Source organism: Pteropus medius, unplaced genomic scaffold (assembly GCF_902729225.1).
Source record: "Pteropus medius unplaced genomic scaffold, Ma_sr-lr_union100, whole genome shotgun sequence".
Taxonomy (NCBI): Eukaryota; Metazoa; Chordata; class Mammalia; order Chiroptera; family Pteropodidae; genus Pteropus; species Pteropus medius.
This window is the reverse complement of record NW_024344377.1, coordinates 3,395,974-3,418,738: the sequence shown is the minus strand read 5'-3', so window position 1 is coordinate 3,418,738 and position 22,765 is coordinate 3,395,974. Positions and strand designations below refer to the sequence as shown.

The following is a 22,765-nucleotide window of genomic DNA, read 5'->3' as shown; positions in this document are numbered from 1 at the left end:
AACACTCTCCTTTTGGGGGTACATTCTCTCTCCTCAGAAGAATTGAGGTGCTTGGTTCAGGTTACAAGTGCAACCATCAGCGAATCAACCAAACAAACATTTTTCATGATTTCGATTTCATCCCTACTTCCCAAATGAAGGTCAAGATTTAAGATAGCAAGAACTGACCTCTACCATAAGAAAGACCAAACCCAAAAGAACGATTTTTCTTTACAGTTGTTCACTGCAATGATAGTTTCTATATTTGAGATACGAGGTTCAGGAGCAGAAAACCATGGGCTGATGCAACCCTTCATTCTTCTTTAGGTTTCAAAATGCAGGCAGGTGGATTTCCATGGGCACTCCCATTTTCTTACTGGCTCGGTTGTAGCGTCAGATCAACCCTCCAGAGCTCTTAAGCCCATGAAAAAAAGGTGACTGACACGTTACTGAGGGACACCAGTGTCTCGAGTTATCAGGATAAGGGGAAACACAGGGGGTGGGGGCGAGACTCTAGTTTAAAATCAGCGACTTTAGAAAAGGCTAAGGATGACTTTGTTTTTATAGCAAGGACTCCCAGTCCCCGAGAATGCTCACGCGGCTGCACGAACAGGGAGCGAGTCGGAAAACCGAAACCAGCCCAGGACACACAGACACACAGGCGCCCCCTCCCCGCGCCGCGGCCGCAGGCGGACCCCGCGGGTGCACCCCCGTCGGCCCCCCGGGGGGATGGGGGAGGGCGGGGGAGGGGCGGGCGCCGAGGCCCCGCCCCCAGCCCCGCCCCGCCACGATTATAGCGGATGACTCAGGGCGGAGCTCCGCTTCCAGCCCGCGCCGCCGCCAACTTCTCTGGATGGGACCAGAAGTTTCTAGCCGGCCAGTTGCTACTTCCCTTTATCTCCTCCTTTCCCTTTGGCAGCGAGGAGGCTATTTCCAGATACTTCCAGCCCTCCCGGGCCACGTCACCCGCTCCTTTAATTCATAAAGGTGCCCGGCGCCGGCTTCCCGGACACGTCGGCGGCGCGCACGGCTCTAGCTCCGGCCGCGGCCGCGAGCGACTCGGCGCCTGGAGGCCCCGCACCCCGCGACCCGGCACCCCGCGACCCGGCACCCCGCGACCCCGCACCCCGCGACCCGCCAGCCCGGCGGCAACCCCTCCGGGCCCACCCGAGCCAGCATGAGCGCTGCCACCCACTCGCCCATGGTGCAGAGGGCGTCCGGCAACGGCGCCGGCGACCGCGACCCCCTCCCTCCCGGCTGGGAAATCAAGATCGACCCGCAGACCGGCTGGCCCTTCTTCGTGGACCACAACAGCCGCACCACGACGTGGAACGACCCGCGCGTGCCCCCCGAGGGCCCCAAGGTGAGCCGGGGCCCCGACCTCGACGGCGGGCGGCGCGGCCGGGCCGGGCCGGGCTGCGGGGACGCGGGGCGCCCGGTGCCCGCGCCCAGCCCCGGCGCTCGGTGACGGCCACCCGCGTGCGGCGCCTTTCCGGGCTCCCTCTTCGGGCCCGCCCTTGGCGGGCGAGGGGGAGGCCCTGGAGGGGACTGCCTTTGGGGCATATGGGGTTTCTGGGCGTCGGCGCGGGAAGTGCGACCCCGCGGTGGCGCCAGGTCCCGTCCACCGAGTCGATTCGAGGGGCCGATGGCCGGGCGGCCGGAGCTGGCCGGGGCTCCGCGAGGGGCGCCGGGCCTGGTCGGCACCCGAGGCCCGGGCCAGGCCCCAACGCCGCCCGGCTTCTGGGACACGGATCTCGTTTCTCTCCGCTTGTCGCGCTTTCGCGGACGCCGGGGGTGGGGGGGCATTCGCAAGCTTGGGTGGCGGTCTCTCAAGAAATTTACCTCCTAAAGTTCCTGAACTTGCTTAGGGAGTATCTTGACTTCTCTCCTGTCTCAGGCACAGAGTGACTCAGGAGAACGATGTAAATACATTCTTTTTTTTCCTCCTCTTTATATTTACCATTAAAATTGTATCGTTGTTCGAAACCGTTTTCAATGAGAATCTATTCTGGTATGACTTGTTAAAAACAAGATTCTCTTCTCCAAGACAATTTCTAAACTAAAGATGTGAGACTGCCTCATAGTTGGTCGTCACCTTGCGACATTGCCTCACACTGGCGAGAAAGAGAAATTTTTTTAAATGGCATACATTCCCTTTCTTGTTATGGTATTAAAACGTCTAGGACTTGTTTTTAATACACAAATAATTGAGTGGTAATACTTTTGTGAATACAGCAGAAGTGTGCTTCATTTACATATATGCAAGGATGGTACTTAAACCTTAGGAGCTTGAAAATTTGAAAATAAAAATTTGAAATGAATGTTATTATTAAAAAATATAATTAATTGTCCTATTCTTGCCATTTTCTATAAGTTTGAGCTTTTCCAAAATAAAAAGCTTGGAAAAAGAAATAAAAAGCAAGTTAATGCTGTCTGGGCAAAAATGAAAATAAAAGCTTTAGAGAACTGGTAAGTTATTTTGAAGATGTACAAATTCACAAAATTTAAAATGCTTTATAAATCATTAGTTTAGAAGAAAGTTTTATATTATCCACTTTATTTTTAATGCACTTTGTTCTTTAAAATATTGAAAAACTCTGATGCCCAACAGGGAGACATTGTACATTCAGCAACTTACATTTATAGGAAATTAATCGTATATTTATTTCTGAAAATTAGTACAGGAGGCTGTAATTAGTACAAGAGGCATAATTATATACACTTTTTTATGTGTCTGTTCAGCCCATTATTGGGTGAAACTAACGCCCATTTCAAACCATCCTTGTTACTGCAGTCTGTGTGTATGTAGATCTTCAGGGTGGCTAAAAAAACAAACAATTATTTTGAGGCTTCCTTCCTACAGAGATGGGAAGAGTCAGAATCTGCTGCCACCTTTTGTTGTGAGTGAAGGTCAAGTTTGAACATATCCACTGGGAGTGCAGTGTAAGACCCAGATTGCTAGCACTTTGTTTTCAACGAGAAACTCACCGGGCAAGTTGAGATCTTTGCGCACCCATCCGGTGGATGGGCTAGGCTGTGGTTTCATAAAACCATAAAGCTTTTTAAGGGTGGAAAAAAAACCAGGTTGAGTTACTAGTATTCTCAACATATAGAAATAAGAGCTACTAAATCAGAAGCGTGATGCTAGAAAAGTCGATTTGAAAATGCAAGTCAGAATTTTGACGTTGAAAGGACTAATAGCAAAGAAAGAACCATCCCAGAAAGTCCTGAGAAGAGACAGTGTATCTATTAAGAAAAAAGTAGACGTCTTGAATTTTTATGACACTGTGATGTGTAGTGTACAGGAATATTTGATTATTTTTGTGTCCTCCCGACTACCAAGTATTGGGTGGCTGATTTCTGTGCTGTGAGTACTTGGATGGTGATGGCTGGTTGTGATCAATTCAAGAGAAGAGTTCTTTTTACCAAATTAATTACTTGAGATTTGTCAGCGTGGCATTAACACATATGGAGAAAACTGACATCCAGTTCATTAGCTCTTTGGGCTTCATTGCTTTCAAACCTGTGCTTTCATATACACAGAACTTGTGGGTGACTAATTCAGTTTCACTTACGTGAATTACAGCTTACTCCAGACTAAATACAATAGACGATCCTTATAGTATTACTTTATGTTAGAAATTGGTTTCTTAATATATAATGAGAAAAGGGCCCTGGCACAAAACAAAGGGCTATTTTGGAGGAGCTGAGCTAAGAGGACCCTCCAAGCATCCTTATCTTCAAGAGGAGATACTGTCAGTCAATAAAGAGCTATTCATTGAGCCCGAATCACAGAAAGCCCTCTTTTGGGGAAGACAGCTTGCGGGTATTTACAGTATAACCATGACAATAAAGGAATGGCTTTCATGGAAAGAAGGAAAAATGCCCAGAGCTTTTGTGTTTTATTTAGTCTTATACCCTGTCCTCTCACAGTTGATCCTCTCACATTCCCCTGAAGAGGTTAGAGTGACTCCCCATTTTTACAGAGGGGGCGAGGGAAAGCAAGGTCGGCTGGAGGCAAAGACACTGGGCTTTATCCAGCTCCACTCTGAGTGAACCTCCCCACCTACAGTCTTCCTGGCTATCGGTTTTCTGCACACGTGGGCTTCCCACTAATCTCCTGGCAAGTTCATACCAGTCCAGGCGCCTTCCCTGGCAGAGAGGTTGGCATTCGCTTTGGCGTCAGGAGATGCACAGTTCCTGTGCATCCACCCCGAATAAACAGATGTCAGCTACTTCGGAGTGTGGCGCAGTGCTGCTCCCTCACAGACCTCTCTGGGACCAGAAGGAGACCCTCCTCCCTTGAGGAACAGGACTGTTCTAGCTCCCCAGATATTAGAGGTTCCCAGCATGAACTCCCAAGCGTGGCAGTCTCCAGGGAGCCTTTTAAGAACACAGGTTGCCAGCTGCGTCACCCCCTCCCCCCATGTCGAATCTGAATCGCTCAGGGAAGGGCTCAGAAATCTAAGTTAAAAAAACTTCCCCCGTGAATCTTGAATCTGCCAGACTGGCATTTGGGAGCCACTGAATGACAGTGATCACTTTGGGGTGGGAGGGGAGGGTGGCAGACAGTAGGCCTCACAGGGCACCTGCTTAACATCTAACCTGCAAGAGCCTTTGTCTGAACCCCTATTTTCCTTCCTGGTGAAATACCCTGGTGCCTGGCTTTTGGAAGGGTGACTATGGGGGTGTGATGGGAAGGGGTGGAGTCTGGTGAGGTGGTAGTGCCAGGTGTGGGGGAGGGTCAGACTCACCCCAGGAAGAAGCCAGCCAGAGTGTTCTCTTCCTGTCTTGGCCTCCCGGCAGAAGCTTACCATAATAATTTGACTTACTGTACTCAGCCCCTGAGAGAGGTCGAAGCAGCCTCTCTCAGGGGCTGAGTACAGTAAGTCAAGCAAGACTTACTTACAGCAAGAGGAAATTGGAAATGTTTTGAGTTATGATTGAAGTAGACACACCCATTTATTCTACTTCAGGTTCAGCAGAGCCTCCTGATTTTTCTTGAAGATGAGATCATTTTGTTCTTTGCAGATCGATTGCAAGCTCTCTGGCCTCTCGGCAAAATCAGATCAGCCAGGAAGCAAGTGGCTGTTCTTTGTATTTCCAGCAAGTTGTAGTTCGACCACGGAGCGAATTCCTTTGCAACTGATGAACAGTGATTTGTTGGGGGTGGATAAAGAGCATGGCCAGATGCCTAAGGAGTCCAGCTCATCCAAGGACTTCATTTTCCCCTCTAAAGAACAGTCTGTGTTTGGCTTATGCAAGAACTGAACATAACTTGTCCCCTGCTTTGTATAGTAGATTTGCCCTTTACGAGGGTAGAGTCAGTACACGGAAGCGGTGGCGGCGGCTGACGTTAGCCAGGGCCAGGAAGGCTTAGCTGCTTGATGCTTTGGGGGGTGGTTGTGAGTCAGAAAGCTTCATGCCACCCATGAGGCTTGATTAGCATTGTCCTCGTTTCTGGAATGACACACGGTTGCCTTATATAAACCACTCTACATGTTTATTATTTCTTATTGATGTTTTCAAAAGATCTGATGTTCATCATCAAAAATAGGAAACCGTGCATAATCCAAACCTATCTTTCTCCTTCACATTTTTGCTGGTTTAATGTTGCTTTTAAATATTTAAGATACCTCATGCAGAAAAATTAGGAGCAGAAGACAAAGGCCTTGCTTGTTAGGAGCCTCTGAGGACTAGTGCTGATGAAGACTGAGGAGACCTCTGTCCTACCTGTCGGGTTCCCCAGCCCCTCCCCGCTCCCCACTGCTGGTGAATCGAGTTCGTGCACCAGGACCCTCTGTCTCAGCTCTCTCACTCACAGCTGGACTTGTGAAGCTCAGCTCCACATCCCCTCGTTTGGCATTGTGCGACTGTGTGAGAAGTCTGGTATTATTAAGTATTTGCATATTTCTGTGAAGATTTATTAGGAGAGGCGGGTGTAGCAGCTTTTCAAGAAACCAGAAAGCTTGCAAAAGTTTAATCAGAGTTCCTTTTGGAAGAAATGAACGTAATATTTTTTTGTCTGCCAAACAACATATTTATATGTATGTGCCAGGCACTGGTGGATGCATTTACAGATCATATCTCTTTAAATCCTCAAAGCGCTCTAAGATGGAAATACCAGAGGCCTCTTCTCCATGAGAAAACAGACTTGGAGAGGGATGTGCCTGTCGGCCGTGACAGACAGACTTGCCCGCCATGGGCCTTCTCGAAAGTCTTTCATACTCAGAGCTTGCCAGGCATGGCCCTGATAATGAACAGCCTGAGTCCATCTCTGTACAGCTGACCAGAAGTGTTGACTCATTTCCTGAGCTTAGGAGATGGCCCCAGGTCTTCACTCATTCAGCCCAGCTGAAATGTACCGAGTGCCTGCTCTCTGCAGTCATTGTGTTAAGTGCCATACAGAGGACAGTTCTGCCTCCTTCGAGGCCATTCTCCACAAAGCATTTCCTACATCTCTCAAGCTGGAGGCAGGCTGCCCCTGCTCTGGACTCCACGTTACTTTAATTAGAGTCTTTGCTCAAAAAAGCGGCACTTTCTGCTTTGCCTTGAGGTCACGTCCCTATGGGCTGAGAGTTCCAGAATACGAGTCTGCGAGTCTGCGTCTGTTTCATCTTTCCGCCTCTGAGTGCCTGGCAGGGTCTGCAGGCTCAGTAAAAATCGAACGATTCTGTGTGAAGAGAGAAACCCGGGGCTGGGCTCCGGACCGGGCAGGCTGGCTAAGGAAAAGAGGCCCTTCCGTTGGTTCCCAAATACTGCAGTGTGGCCCTGGCCTCCCACATGTCTCCCTGGGAGCTGGTTCCTTTTCGTCACACTTCTGAATGGCCTTTTCTCCACAGAGGACTTTAGCATTGATTTCCTAAGTGATCCTTATGGCTCTGGAGGAACTCTTAGTGACCCCACCAGTGACACAGCATCTTGGAGCAGACTAACCCACAGCTGCACAGAGAGCAGCCTTGAGCCTTGGCACTGTCTCCCACCATGTGGCTGACAGTGATAGCAGACACAGCAGAGTGAAGCTTCTTATCCACTGTCAACTCAGAAAAGCCCAGAATTGCAGATTCCTCATCAGGAGCCTGTAAACGGTGTGGCTCCCAGCACAGAGCTGTGGCCTGGTGACTGAGGCGAGGCTTTCCCTGGAAAATTCCATAGTATCCTGTCGAAGAACAAACATTTCCTATTTCGAAATAACTTCCTCCATGTTCATTAAAGTTATGTTCAGTTATTTTAAATTCTTGTTGGACAGTGAGTGAGTGGTCTAGAAACAACGGAGGGACAGGGACACACGTGTGTGCCGAAGAGAAGGCAGCCACTTCATTTTTTGAATGTTCCAGATTAAGTCCTACGGACCCTGAGTGTTGGAGTGGGACCAGCTCCCTTCTCTGACAGAACTGGGTTTTCTCCCTCCAGAGGCCCCAGGCTGGGCGCGCGTGGAGTTGGGGCTGTGGTGACTCACAATTGCACCGAGTGCCCTCACTGTCACTGCCCTGCCTCAGCCAGGGAGTGACTCAGCACCAGCGCTGGCTTCCGAGCCCGGAGCACACTTGAACTGAATGTTCCAGGTCTGAGCCTCAGCCCGGCTCGGCTGGGCGGAATGAAAGTACCTTTTCTCCTGCTGCATTTTACCCCAGGAAGATGAAGGGTTTGGGGACATTAGCCACAAGCAGTGTGGGTACAGCAGGAACAGGGAAAGGGTTAACCTGTCCTTGCCTTGGCGTCAGGTTCTGTGATCTCAGATGAGTGACTCACCCTCCTCGAGCCTCAGTCTCCCCTCCTGTAAAATGGGCTTGCAACAGTACCCATCCGGCAGGCTGTGAGGATCGTAGGGGTGGCACACGGAAGGCGGTGAGTCGGGGCCACGCTCACAGCTGCCACAGGGAGGTGGGAGGGGATTTGCAGGGAGGCGGTTGGCTTCCCCACGCAGTAGACATTTCTGGCTGGACTTTGGTCTTTTGGCCCTGAGCTAGGCCGGAAGTCTTGTTTCTCAGTGGCAAGCCGCCTCTTAATCCCCTCGGACCACGTTAGCTGACTTTCCTTCGACCAGTGTCAGGGCGCCCTCAGCACCCTTCCCTGGCGGTTCCTGTGCTGCTCGTGAGGGTGGGATGTAGCTGGGCAGTAACTCAGGGAAGCAGCATAGGGGTCACATAAAGGGGTTACATAGAGGTCGAGCCTTCTGGAGCCTCAGCCCCATCAGCCTGTGGATTGATCCCCGATCCCCCACCTGAGACAGATTAGCGATAGTGTTTGTTGCACTCTGCTGCTTGGGGCGCTGTGTGTACCCTCTGCCACAACTCCCTGAGGGGAGGGTCTCTCTCCCGTGTTGGTACAGGCCTGAGGACAGTGCCAGGCAGGAGTTAGGTGCCCAGTCGGTGTTGCGAGGAGACTGAGCCTTATTAACCCGGGGCCAGCCATCTTCACTGCTGTCCTGGACCCAGCTCTAAGGGGCAGACATGTCACTGCGGGTAGAAGGAGAGGAGGGCGTTTCTAATTGTCACTGTCATCTTGGGGGGAGTGTAGGTATTGGGGGAGGAATGCTTTGAGCATATACCAAGGGTGGGAGGAGAGCCGGCCCTAGGCATTCTCCCCAAGGCTGGCGCCATCATTCAGAGGGGTCCTCCCGTTGCCTGAGCCTCAGTTGATGAACTAGAGATTTTTTCTTTAGGGAAATCGTGTTTTGTACAAAATGCATGTCTAGCGAAGCCCTGCACCCTGATAGCAACAGACACCTGTGTGGTTGGATTCTAGCGGTTGGAAAAGCCAAGCGATTGGCCAGTGTGTTCCACCTGAGCATGAGACAGGTCCTTGAGACACTCATGGAAATGAATGGTGCGGAGATCTCTTCATCTAACTTCAGACAGTTTGCTTCCCGCTGTGGAAACTTCAGGTGCTTGTCTGTCTGTGATTTGTAGCTTTAGATTGATTAAAGCAGGTGTCCCTATTTTTTTTTTTCCTAAAGAGGAAATAGGTAGTTCTTAATTTTTCTGTAGCCCTGAGTTCGGGAGCTGGGAGCCTGGCAACCAGGGTTCTTGGTAACTTCCTGTTGCCCTTGGGCCATATCTACGTGGAATCCTTGAGGAGGGCTCCAGCAGGTGGGGGACCGCAGAGGCCGGTGCTGACACTGAGCCCGAGCACTCCCTCCAGCAGAGCAAAACCCAGCTGTGGGTGGTGGTGCCCAGCCTGGAGAACACTCCACGCCCCTGTGGGGGTGCACTGAAATGCTGGGGGGACACCAGCAGATACTTTGCTCCTAGGTAGATCCGCCTGCCCCAGGCTGGCTTGGCTTTTCTCCCTAGGTCTCAGGGTTGTGTGTGCAAGGAGCCACAGTCACTGAAAGCTGGGTGTGGCATCTTAGAGGTGAGTTTGTCCGCAGTGCAGTCCCCTTCAGAGCAGCTGGCTGGGGCCTGTCGGAGGGAGAAGGACGTTTAGGGCTCCAACTCATAGAGTTGCTTTGGGTTGTGTTTGCTTCCAGGTTGCAGAACTGTATATACAGTTCTCAGCAGAAAAAATAGCATCCTTCCTCATCAGTGCTCTTAAGACTCTCACGTAAAGGAGCTTCTAACACTTAACAGGCTCATTACCAACTTGTTGAGACCACCAAGGAACTAGGCTTTGTAAGCAATAGGCACAGCCAGCTTTGCTCAGAAAAGCTGAGTCCATCTGTAGCTGTGGAATGAAGAAACGAGATTGTGCAGGGCATGGAGAGGCTCAGAGTTTACAAACATTTCCTTGTGCCGTATTTCACTTAAATCTTGTAAAAATTCCTGGGAGCTGTGGGGCTTTTTACAGCTGGGGAAACTGAGTCTCAGTAGCAAGGAGTCCTGTCTGAAGGCACACAGCTGGTGAGCCGCAGGAACTGGAGACCAGGCTGACAGCTTGAGACCAGGCTCATGCTAGTTTGTGCTGCTCGTTGGACACAGCTGTAAAGAGAAGCAGTGTTGAGTTTCACGTTCTCAGAGTTTTCCCCAGTAGAAGCACATAGGGACATACTTCTCAGTCCTGAGATAAAATGCGTGTATTTTAATGATGGGCGTATCGGATAAAGCCTGCAGCCACCTGTGACCGGGTTGCTTACGGAGTTTGTGGTCAGCACAGGCTCTTGTGGTACAAGGGGTGCTGCGAATGGACTTCGATGGATGTGGCCTGCGCTTACTTTTCAGAATTTGCCCAGTGTCCATTGTGTGCTCAAAACAGGGCTGGGGCGGTGGGAGAGACCCTTTATCACAATCCAGTGGAACCGAAGGCATTTTGAGTTTGGCTGTGGACATGCAAATGGCTGTTCATATATCAAACTGGCAATAAAACTTAATTCATTTCTTTGACCTCTAATCCCCACAGAAAGTTTTGGTAGGATGTCGACGCTCAACTGTCAATTTGCACTTGAGCAAGAAGCTTGTCTTTTGTTTTGTTTCCTGCTAGATAGAAGTGAGCCAAGCTACTTACTTTGGTCCCAATCCCAGCTATATGGGGAGTTCCAGGATTCCTATTACCCTCCATCTTTTTGTTTGTTTTCGAACTTTTGAAGTGTCTTTAGTAAAAGCCAACACCTGACCAGTGGGGAGGCTCTTCCGGCCTAAAAACCCAGTTACGAGCCTCCGTGTCCTACTTCAGACTCTGGGGCTGTCGAGACTGTCTCCGGGGCAGCCCTCAGAGTTCCCTTTGTTGCTGTTACCCTTCGCTGAGACCACACTGATGGGAACTGTGGGGTGTCAAGCCCACTGTTTTTAAGAGCCCTGTACTGTGGAGCTGATGTTGAGGGCTTTCAGTGGGTCCACTCTTAGGGTTCAGAGGCCACTCTGCCTACAGGGAATTGATTGTGGATGGGTCGAGGCACACCCTGCTCCCTGGCTATCCCCAAAGCAGTTGTGCACATGTGACACCCCAGCTCCATGGTTGACATACACCTCGCAGGTGCCCCAAAACTGTTGTTCCCACCCGACCCTAAGGCACAGGAGTCCTCAGGGAGTCAGCAGCTTCCTCCTCTTCATTCGGTATGTGAAACTTTGGGGCACCGTGAGTGCCAGAGATGTCTGTGGTTTAACAGAGTGCAGTTAAGCATGGTCCTTTTTAGATTTCTGTGACATCAACCTTTCCTTGTTTTTGAGCTTTATGTAGATGTTTAGAGCTAGGAGGGACCTTAGAGATTGAGGCCTCGGAGACCGTCAGAGCTGGAAGGAACTTCATTCGGTTCCTCAGTGCAGTCCTGGCCGGGCTTCCCAAACACCTGCTGAACCAGACCGTTGGGGCTGGGCTCAGAGCCTGCGTTTCTTTGCATTTCCTGGGTGCTCCTTAGAGTCTGTGAACCACTGCTTCGCGGAACATCGGGGCCGCCCCTTCATTTTACAGTGGAGGAAGCTGACGTCCAGAGAGGGCACGTGAACTGCTTACGTAGCACACCTAGTTAGGGCAGAGCCAGGGTTAAGACCAAGTGCAATCTCTCCACGTCTCCCAGCTGTCTCTTTAGCACACACGTAGTCATTAAAAACCGGTGGTGAAGTTTACATGTGCTGTTAGGCACACAAAGGGCTCACCCAGGCTCAGAACCTGACCCCAGGCTTCTCTAAGAATATCTTGTACTTAACATGGCAGCTTTTGGCTCATCTGGGGTAATTTTTCCTGCTTTTTATCCTGGCTGTCTCATGGAGTTGTTTGGCTCTGAGACGCCTCGGGAATTTAGTGCAGTGCACAAACAACAGAGAAGAATTAACCAGTTCATTTTGTACGTTAATGCAGTGAGATAAGCAGCGAAGCCAGGATGCTGGCCGTCTCCTAACTGGGTTTTGTATGTATGTTGTCTTTGGCCAAAGATAAGGATAGTGAGCTGAAGTGCACTGGAAAATAATTCCTGTAATGGCATCATCACTCCTTAAGAAGCTACAGGCAGGCCATGACGAGGGAGGGGACAAGGATCGGCAGTCGTCTGCTTGGTCACTGATGGTACCCGGTCCCTATCAAGTGACCACATAGAATAACCCCAGAGACATGGAGTCCCCATTGAAGTTAGAAGGGGGCAGATAGTGAGTCTTCTGTGAAACACGCTGGTGTAACCAATAGGCTTTTTCTGGACTTGTGCTTGAACTTGAAGACAATTCTTATGAGACTGACAAGACATGTTCTAGTCATATTCTAGAAGGATCATAAATATTACAATTTAAAACTTAATTTAAAAAATATACCTTTTTTTAATTAGATTGTGATGAAAACATCATAGATGGTAGAAAGGACAATTTAATTGGACTCTTTCGGGTGGTGCTTTGTACTTGATAGCAACCGAGGCACTTGCTGTTGACGGGGCTCTAACAATAGCAGAGTAGAAGCATGAGAAGGTGGTGTCCGCATTCCCGGTACAGACCTTGTCATGGGTGGGAGTTTCATTTTGAGTTTAAGTTATTCATTCATGTAGAAGTGTTTAGTTGTCAGTTATGTAAAATGGGTGTGGGCTTACCTAAAGCCATGTTTTTCTAAACAAAACCCCACGAGAGTGGAAGGGGAGCCTGCTTCCTTTCAGATGTGAGGCTCATGAAGAAATGCGTGGGTTTTTATTAAATGGCATAAATGGGGCGTTAATTCACATGGATCCAGGACTGTAGGAGGAATAGCTCCTGAGCCGCCCTTAACCAGCCCTGCCTTCCAGCACCGTTTTCTAGTCAACCCCAGGCTCAGAGCTCAGGTCTCGGCCCCCTCCCCTCCCTCCTCCTCCTGTCCTGCCAGCCACAGCGGCCTTTTCGTTCCTTCTTGTCCTGGGCCACCCTTCCTTTCCACGCCCTTGTCCCCTCACTTTCGTACTCTCATTCCCGACTTCTCTCATTTCCCGACGTGTCCTAGTTTCTCCTTTCAATTCTTCCCTCCTTGGTGAGGTGCGTTGTCGGCGGCTCCCAGGACAGTGGACGTGGGCCTCACTGCATCCTGGCCCTCTGGGCCCCCAGTGTTATCTTCTTCAGCTCAGCTCTTACCTTTGAGTGCCACCCACTTACCCACTGCTACTCTGACACCCGGACCCCTGGCCGTAGTGACCACATGCTGTCCTACACTGACCCCAGCGTGCACTTCTCCCAAGATCGGCTCTAATAGTGGCTTCAGGAGGCAGTCTCTGCTGTCGCAGTCCCTCTGGCAGGCAGAATTACTCTTCCTCCCTTCCTCTTCCCCTCCTTCCTTCCTCTTCCTCCCCTTTTCTCTTTCACTCGAGATACGAAGTACATGCAGTGAGGTGCAGAAAAAGCACAGTTCTTGGCAGGCTAGCTCCAGCGCTTTCTGATCCAGGGGCTTCCCCAAGGAGGAGTTAGGCCACAGCCAGGCCTCTAAGGCTCCAGGCCCTGGGCGGGTTGCAGCTGGAGGCAGAGCCAAGAGCCAGCTGTTGTGGGGGCTGTGGGGTTAGCAGCCCTCATCTGTGAAAACCAGACAGTGCGGGTCAAAGGTGGCAGGGAGTGGGCAGTTGGGGGTTCCAGAGAAGTTCATAGGTTGATAGATTTGTACACAGGTGTACATCTGTTTACCACTACCCAGAAAAAGGTAGAGAACCTTTCCATCCCCTCCAACGGTTTTTGAGGACCTTCCCTATCACTGCCATGTCCTTCGGGGGTCGCCGCCATTCTGATTCCAGGCACTATTGGTTAACTTTGTCCTTCACTTTTGATTCTTTCCACACTTTGGGGGCTGAGTAGCACAGTCATGTGCCTGTTTAGGGAGGGAATGCACGTGAGTTTCGGCCTGGGCACCCCTCTTGATGTACTCATAAAACCTCACAGGCTGTGAGGTGGGTGTTGCTAGCTCCATTTTCTGGATAAGGGGAGGAGGGCTCACAGAAGTCAGGAGAATTCTCCCGTAACTGTTACCGATGGAGGTCAGAATGAACTTGCAGCCTGTCTAGGAGAGCCCTGTCTTAGCTGGAAAAACCCACGCATTTCCCCATCCACAGGGCCTCCCGTGCTTTCCAGGTAGTTGTGCTTCCTGTTTGTGTCATGCAGCCTTAAACCTCCTTGCCAAAGGCCCCTGGTTGGTAGGGATCGTGCTGGTTTGGTCACCGCATTATACCCAGCACCTCAGTAGCAAGATGGTCCCCAGAAGGTAGTCAGTGGATGAGGACTCACTAGCTGCTCAGCTCCATGGCCTGTGCAGGTGGCATGAGGCCTCTGAGTGTGGCTGGGGGAAGCAGTGACCCTGGGCAGCCAGCAGAGACGCCCCTGCTTGAGCCTGGAGGAAGGGTGCCCAGTGAATGGGTAAGATGCCCAGGCAGTCGGTGCGTTGAGGAGTCAGCACCAGGGTTTCTTCGGTGCTGCTTGCTTGCTGCCTCCCTTTCGGTGCCTGTCTCACGGCAAGAATTTGGTTCTGAATGTGAAGCCTGGACCCACTCCCTGCTCTTGGGTGACCTCAGAGTTGAGCAGGCAAAAATAATGCAGCCTCCCTGAGCACGTGGGCATTCTAATCTGAGAGTCCCTGTTTGTTGGTGTCCCCAAGGACACAGTGACACCCTTGCCTCTCCTGTGTGCCGGAGGCCCTCAGGGCAGGGGCTCAGCGGGAGGGAAGCAGTCCTTCGGTCAGAAAGGGCTGAATTCCAGGGTCAGCCGCCCGGTGTGCTCAGATGCAGAGGCATGGCGAAATCACAGTGGTCCATCCCTCAAAATGCGAACCGGCCCTCAGCCTCCCTTGTAGTGGGACTGGCATCCCGCACGCTCCTCAGCCTCTGGCTCTTAGTGGCGGTTCAGAGAGCTGCCTCCTGAGGGAGGGATTGCTCTCCTTCTTAGTAGTCGATCCGCCCAGATGTGTGTAGGTGGCACGGATCCACAGCCGCCTTCCTGTGCAAGGACCCTCTCGTACCGAGGAAATGGCACCGAAAGCCTGGGGGTGTCCCTGGTTTCGGTTGCCTCTGCTTGGTGAGAAATGACATTGCTTGGTGAGTGACGGGCCAGCCTTGTCATCTGAAACAAGATCTCTCCGTGTGGTACATCTGGAACTTGGCCTTCTCAAGGGCCCCAAAATAGCCAGGCCACTGAAGGGAGAACTTCGTGAGAGGACACTGAGGGACCCCAGCCGCTCCTCGCCGAGCAGGCCTTCTTGCCATCAGAAATGTAGCACAGCTAATCCCCGGGTTTTGTTCTCATTCTGTGCTGCTTCTACATTCCTCGCGTGGCCCCCTTTCTTGCAGCGCGTTGTGAAAACACTCCTGGGGGGGGCTCTCCCTGCCACCCCTTCTCTGCAGAGATTTCCGCTCTGTGGCCTGGGTTTGGGGCCACACGGCTCTGTGTTGTTAGGAAACGGGGGGACCTTTCAGGAAGCAGAGCAGCTGGCTATGATTTAGCGCGTTGGAAGCGAATCCTCCTTGCCCCTCCTGATCTGGGTCTCTGAAGACTTGGGAGACAGCCGGTGGTGGTCTCTGTTGCTTGGTTGTCACCCAGAAAAAAGACGTGTCTTCCCAGTGTCAGAAACTGAGACCTCTCTCGTGCTCAGCAGATAACTTCAGCTCACCTGTTTTCTCTCGAGGCCCCTAATTCTTAACCTGCTGGCCAGACAGCAGCCTCGGCAGGGGAGGGAGGCGGCCATGTTCCCTGTGCCCGCCACGCTGGCTGACACTGGGCGGCCCAGAATCACTGGCAGATGGGAGTGCTGAGTACCATGCCTTTTCCTCCTCAGAGGTGTATCCTTCCCAGCTTCTAACCAGTCTGTGTTTCTCCTGTTTTTATTTTAGGAAACTCCGTCCTCTGCAAATGGCCCTTCCCGGGAGGGCTCCCGGCTGCTGCCCACTCGGGAAGGCCACGCCGTGTACCCCCAGCTCCGGCCTGGCTACATCCCCATCCCTGTCCTCCACGAAGGCGCCGAGAGCCGGCAGCCGCACCCTGTCTTTGCCTCTGCCCAGCCTGGGACGCAGCGGTTCCGAACCGAGGCAGCTGCGGCAGCTCCTCAGAGGTGCCAGTCACCTCTGCGGGGTGTGGCAGAAGCCAGCCAGCCAGATAAACAGTGCGGACAGGCGGGAGCAGCTGTGGCCGCCCAGCCCCCAGCCTCCCACAGACCCGAGGTGAGGAGAGGCCTGGCGCTCGGGCCTGTGGGTGTGACCGGGGAGCCCAGACCTGATGCCTACGCCCTGGGCCAGGCACCCGATGAAATGCAGGGCATCTGGGCCTGGCCTGCAGCGTCAGAGGTCACCCAACAAAGACAGCTCAATAGCCCCACATTGTCCCCTAGCGTTTCACAGGTGTGTTTTACAGGTGGGCGAGGATCATGGCTTATTTCTATAGTTAAGTAATTGGAGCTCAGAAGGGTAAACAGCTTGATCGGAATTCATAAAGGACGTGGCATCGCTGGGGCGAGAAGCCTGGCCTCTGGCTCCTGAGCTGAGGCTCTTTATTCCCACCAGGCTTTCTGTCTCAGAAACAGAGATACTGTGTGTTGTTTCCTCACGTTTAGAGTCTATGGATGAGTATTAACTGCTTGGAGCTATACTGATACAAAAACGAGACAGCATACCTACCCTCACAGTGTCCCACAGTTTAAACAAAAATCCGAAATACAGAGTCAGGAAGGCAGTTGCTTAATGATAGGATTTTAAGCCTGAAGCCAACACTTCAGTGCACTAATGTCTGAAAAATAGTTCTTAGTCTGGTCCGTAGCCAAGATTCGAGGGCCAGTGGACCCCAGCGGGATTCCTGAGCAGTGAGCCCGTGTGGTCTTCCTGTCTAGACCATTTCGTTGTGTCCACTGGCACAGCTCCCCACTCCCCGTCTGCCCCCAGGGCTGGGATTGCCCCCCTCAGCCCCATCCTGGATGTTGGCTTCACTGTCTGCCTAGGGGCAAAACATCACAGTTGATGTGGGACTCGCGGAGGCTCCTGTCCTCCTTGGAGAAGCAGTGCCTGTACTTGGAATGTTTTCGTTCTAAAAGTCAACTGTGACACATCAGTCAGAGAAATCTTAACACATTTGAGCCAGCAGGGCCCATAGAAGCCAGCCGGGGAAACACCATCCTGGTTTTCTAGGGGGTCCGGGGGAAAGGGGCCTGGCCTGCCTCAGTTCACACAGGGGTCGCAGCTCCCAGTACCCAGCGTAGTTCTCTGTAGATTAGCAGGAAAAGGGTTAAGGAAGAAGGAAATAAAGTGACATGTAACAAATGCAGTGTGTTTAGCAGTTCTGGTTGGTGGCAGTTGTGCTAAAGCACACACACAGGTGGTTTTACTTAACCTTCAGGTCAGCCCAGCGAGGGAGAGGGTGCTCTTCCCTGGGGAGAGCTGGTAAGAATCTGAACCCAGGCCTCCTGACTCCAGAGCACCCCATCCTAACACTACAGTTTGAAAACGGAAAGGCTCAGAGATGGGAGGTCCTTAAACCTTTTGCCCTGAGCAGGCGCCTGACGTGCCTCTACCTTCTGTGTCTTGCAGCGATCCCAGTCTCCGGCGGCCTCAGACTGCTCGTCTTCATCGTCCTCGGCCAGCCTGCCCTCCTCTGGCAGGAGCAGCCTAGGCAGTCACCAGCTCCCGCGGGGGTACATCCCCATCCCTGTGATACATGAGCAGAACGTCACCCGGCCGGCGGCCCAGCCCTCCTTCCACCAAGCCCAGAAGACGCACTACCCAGCACAGCAGGGCGAATACCAGACCCACCAGCCTGTGTACCACAAGATCCAGGGGGATGACTGGGAGCCTCGGCCCCTGCGGGCAGCATCCCCGTTCCGTTCACCGGTCCTGGGCGCATCCAGCCGGGAGGGCTCTCCAGCCAGAGGCAGCACGCCGGTGCACTCCCCATCGCCCCTGCGTGTGCACTCCATGGCCGACAGGCCTCAGGTATGAGTCGGTGTCGGCAGGCCGGCCACGGTGGCATCTCCTCTGTGCAGGTGCCCTGGGGTCCCTGTCAGCCTTCCCTAGATTACATGTGCTCATTGAGGGAAAGTCAGATCCTGGACACGGCTGGCCATTGGCAGAAACGCGAGACCAGGGCTCATCGTAAACCCTCCGCACCTTCTACAGCTTCTGCTCAGTTTTTATCGCAGAAGCCCAGGGGCAGCTCAACCACCATGTGGGAAACCGTGGGCAGAGTGCAGCATCGCTCACACACCTAGGGTCGAGGCATCTTAGTGCCTGCCTCTCGGGGCGCTTGTAAACCCCTCCACACCCCAGCGTGTCTCTGCTCTTCCAGGCAGCGATCTCCTTCCTCCCTGATACCCTTCTCCACCCTGTAAGCCCGTTCTGTCATCCCGCCTTCGTGCCTTTGCTCCTGCCGAACCCGCTCCCTGAAATGCCTTCGCTGTCTGAGTTCTCCCATCTTCCTGCAGCAAGCCAGTCTCACCTCTTTCGTGAAGCCCACTCATCTTTCTCATGGTGCCTTGTGAGCCCCTTAGAGTTCAGCATGTGATGATTCTGTGCATTTCAAAAGTGTCGTTCATCTTGTCTCTTCAGCTTGGCTCTGAGCTCGGTGACATACACCACGCCTTATACCTTCTCCTCCTCCGTGGTGGTGGACCATATTGCCTGGCCGATGAACCGGCCTGCTCATCCTTCAGTGGAGTTGAGGGGTGCTGGCTTCTGGAGGAAGAGGAGGACATCCAGCCTTAGCAGCTTGTAGCTCAGCAGCAGAGCATTCAGCAGCCCTGGTCCCCCTCTGGCTGCGACTTGAGCAGCCGAATTAATTCTCTGCCAGTTCTTAGATGGAAGTTCCCCGTAAACAAATGCAGTGTATCTTCATACTACAAATGGTGACCCTATCCAGAGCCCTGGAACAGAGCACCCACCTTTTGTTGTTATTTTTTAAGCTTTTTTTGGTTTGTAAGTGAATTTCCATCTTACAGAGCTCTTGTAGGAATTTTACAAAGAAGTCCAGGACACCCTTCAGCCAGATCCACTGTCAACATTTTGCCACATTTGCTTTGTCATTTCTTCTCTCTATATATATTATCTCTATATTTTAATTGTTTGAGATTTCATTGGAGATATCGTGCCCCTTTACGCATAACTACTTCAGTAAATATTTTCCTAAGAGAAGGACTTTTCGTTCATAACCACAGTAGAATTATCAGATTTGGGAAATTTAACATTCTTACAACATTATCATCTAATACGCAGGCCATTTTTAAATCTCCTTTGTGGTCATTTCCCTGTTCCAGGATCTATTCTAGGGTCATGAGCACTGCACTGGGATGTCATTTCTTTTTAGTCCCCTTTAATCAGGAGCACTTTCTTTGCTTTCATGACCGTGACAGTGTTGAAGAGTAAAGCCATGGAGCACCCCTCTTAAGTGTTTCTAAGTCACTTCTTTCCCAGCCTTTGTTTTAAAACCTCAACGGGGAGGAACGCGTGGCTGGTTCGTGAACGATGGGAGCCAAAGTTGGGGATGCCTGGGTTGGCGAGAGAGGTTCGGTGGACAAGGAGGTTGCTGAGTGTCTACTCAGTCCTCGGGCCCTGTGGCCCTAGGAAAGTGGAGCCCCCCGTTGGCAGGGCTGGTGATGTTTCCCCTCGTACAGTTTCTGTAATCAGTGAAATAGTATTTAACTCTGTCTCCACGCCCCTTAACCATGTTTGTTAGCGCTGGCCTTCCTTTGTAGCTTGTCGAAAGGTCCCTTCTTGGAGGCTTGCAAGGATTTGACCTAACCGAATTTTATAGTGGAACTTAGTATTTTAAATTGAGGATACTTTAGAAATAACGTAGTCCAATTCTTATTTCCACGTTGATGAAATTTGGGTGTGAGAATTTTAGGGGGTTTTAGACATTCACCTAAATATAGGAGTCAAAACATTTTGGTTTTAAGCATAGCTCATTTAGAAAAATATGACTCTAGCTTATAGTTACATTAAAGGGTATCTCAGCCTGTGCAGCTAGAAATCAGTGCGGAGATGCGGAGCTGAGGGCTAGCTCCGGCACAGATGCGCCCAGCAAAATTCTTACAGGGTTACCTGTTCGGGGCATCTTGCTTATTCTCAAAACATAATCAGTCTGGTGAGAAACCAATAGGTTATCATAGGTTTAAAAAAAAAAAAAAGAAATTATAACTTTTCTGAAACAGGAGATGCAAAGATCACACCCTGAACCAAGACCGTCCACACAGTGTAAGGAAGGGGACAGGTGGCAGTTATTCCTCCACGGCTGTGTCATCCCAGAGTCTTGAGTCACCCAAGGCTTGGCTTTGAGCTAAACTAGCTCAGCAGTCAGCATGAATTTTTGGTACTTTGGTTTTTGAAAATTATATTGGTTTTCTTTTTATTGCCCTAAGAATACCATCTACCGAAAAATCCACTGAGGTAACAGACCAAGCATAACAAACGGTTTGGTCACGTATGTGATTAGTGTATTTTAATTTTACAACAGCTGTTGGTTGACTTTGAAAATCTCTTTTATACCATTAAACTTAAAAAAAGCTATTTCCCATTTTTTCTAATCAGTACTGTACTAACTACAAACAACTTTCTGTGACTCTCAACCCGTTATTAAAAATATCTTTGTGTCCTTGCCTCTTCTCAGCAGCCCATGACCCATCGAGAATCTTCGACTGTTCCCCAGCCCGAAAACAAACCAGAAAGCAAACCAGGCCCAGGTGGACCAGAACTCCTTCCTGGACACATCCCGATACAAGTGATCCGGAAGGAGGCGGATGCCCAGCCCGTCGCCCAGAAGCCCCCACCTCCGTCGGAGAAGGTGGAAGTCAAGCTTCCTTCTGCTCCAGCTCCTTGTCCTCAGCCTGCCTTCTCTGTCCCCCTCCCAGAAAGCCCCCCAGAATGTGGCTGCAGAGAAGAGAGGGCAGCCCCCAGCCCTGCCCCTGCAGAAGCCACACCCCCAAAGCCCGGAGAAGCTGATGCGCCCCCAAAACATCCCGGTGTGCTGAAAGTGGAAGCCATCCTGGAAAAGGTGCAAGGGCTGGAGGAGGCCGTGGACAACTTTGAAGGCAAGAAGACAGACAAAAAGTACCTGATGATAGAAGAGTATTTGACCAAAGAGCTGCTGGCCCTGGATTCAGTAGACCCTGAGGGACGAGCCGATGTCCGTCAGGCCAGGAGAGATGGCGTCAGGAAGGTTCAGACCATCCTGGAAAAACTCGAACAGAAAGCAATAGATGTTCCAGGTCAAGTCCAGGTTTATGAACTCCAGCCCAGCTCCCTTGAAAGCGATCAGCCACTGCAGGAAATCATGGAGATGGGCGCCACGGTAGCAGACAAGAGTAAGAAAAGTGCCGGAAATGGAGAAGATCCCCAAACTGAAACCCAGCAGCCGGAAGCCAAAGCAGCAGCCACTCCAAATCCGAGCAGCACGACGGACACAGCTGGCGACCCAGCGGTGCCGTAGGCAGACCTGAGACTGGGAACTGATGGTGTGCTCTAGGGAATTCTAAGTTGCATGCATTTCAGGGACTTTAAATCTGTTGGATTTTACTATTCGTAGCAGCTTGGCACGCAGTAACCCGGGTGGAGGCAAAACAGTAAAGGAGCTAAAAGGAAAATGATGCTTTTCTTCAGTATTCTGATTCTGTACAAATAAAGCAGTCGCTTGTTTCAGAAGTTTAACCCCATCGCTTGTTGTTCGGGGGCCTCCCCTGCATGGGCACCACATGTTAGCCATGGTTGTGAGCTGTCTTCCTGTCACTCTGGACTGGAGGAGATTTTTAGGGGGTAGATGGGGAGTCGATTTCTCATCACATAAGAAATATGAAACCCATTTTTCAGAAATGTTGCCATTTCAGTGAGATGATTTTCTTCATCTCGTAGCCAAAATATCTAACTTGAGATAGAATAAAATGTGTAAGAAGCCCTAGGATTTCTGTATGTTGGATGACTTTAGTGCTACATTTTAAAAAAAAGAGAAAATAAAGAAATAATATGACTTAATGTTTTTTGTGGTTTGTACAACTTCGAAGAGAATGGCAACATCAAGATCGTCTCTCGCTGGCTTCAGTAAAAATAAGTGGCCGACGCATTTATAAGCCTGCTCTGGGATTGGTACCATCTCTGCTGGCTCAGCTCATGAGAAAATGAGTCTTTTCAACCTCAGACTGCAGCTAGATGCTGGGCGGACTCAGGGCTGTGAACCCAGGTAATGGGAATGTGTGTACTGCACCTCTTTAGACCGCCACGGCCAAGGTGCCACTTGGGCAGCATCTCTGCCCACCTGTCCTCGGGCCATCTGCAGGCCTCACCAAGGAGCTGAGACGGTTCAAAAGTGCACAGGGAAAGCCCTTCCCAGAATTGCCTGAGGCCGGCCCAAGCTTTAGAGTCCAGGTCACTGGGGGTTGGGAACATGTTCTCTGAGAGTCTTGGGGTCATCTTTATCTGACACTTCTCTGAGTCATCAAACCAGTCCGGACCCAGGTTTATCTTCCCAGAATGGGTTCCTAGAAGCCATGGGGGTTAAGGGATGAGATGCACTTTGAAGCCACTGGGTGGAAGAAGAGCCTCTGTGCCAGCGTCTTTTAAGAGCTTGGGAAGGACCACAGCCCAGGACACGTGGAGATGGGCTAGGTTTTTCTTAACTGCTTGCCAAGTAAACCTGAAAATGGAAAGGGAGGGAGAGATGGGCCTGAGATCTTGGAACTCCCAGGGGCACACTGACTTAAGAGCCCCGAGCTGAATGCCTCATGACTCTATCGGGTTTAATATTGGTGCCTGACGATGCTGCCCAAAAATACACACTGGTATAGTTGCCACTCTTAGCTTGCTGAGAAAGGTTGAAGTTATTCCGATGGGAATCTGCCAACATCATTCCTGGGTAAACTCATTTGGGGAGTATAAGCCGACTACTAGAGACATGCCACAGATTCTGGAAACAAACACGTGCATAGGGGGAAAGCCCACTGGACTACTTCTAAAGTGAACCAAAGATAA

At 51.2% G+C, this 22,765-nt stretch overlaps 1 protein-coding gene across 3 annotated transcripts; it reads left to right on the top strand.

The window, feature by feature from the left end:
* The first annotated feature begins 785 nt into the window (after positions 1–785).
* Positions 786–21,767, top strand: BAG3 (BAG cochaperone 3). Of its 3 annotated transcripts, XM_039870856.1 has the most exons (5): positions 786–1,342; positions 15,662–15,988; positions 17,345–17,746; positions 20,415–20,628; positions 20,695–21,767. In XM_039870856.1, the coding sequence occupies exons 1-5, from the start codon at positions 1,157–1,159 to the stop codon at positions 21,231–21,233; spliced, it is 1,668 nt and encodes a 555-aa protein (XP_039726790.1). In that variant the 5' UTR covers positions 786–1,156; the 3' UTR covers positions 21,234–21,767. The 3 variants fall into 3 exon arrangements, with proteins under 3 accessions (XP_039726790.1, XP_039726789.1, XP_039726788.1); XM_039870855.1 differs by having other exon boundaries at positions 20,418–21,767; XM_039870854.1 differs by having other exon boundaries at positions 20,415–21,767.
* Positions 21,768–22,765: the final 998 nt, after the last annotated feature.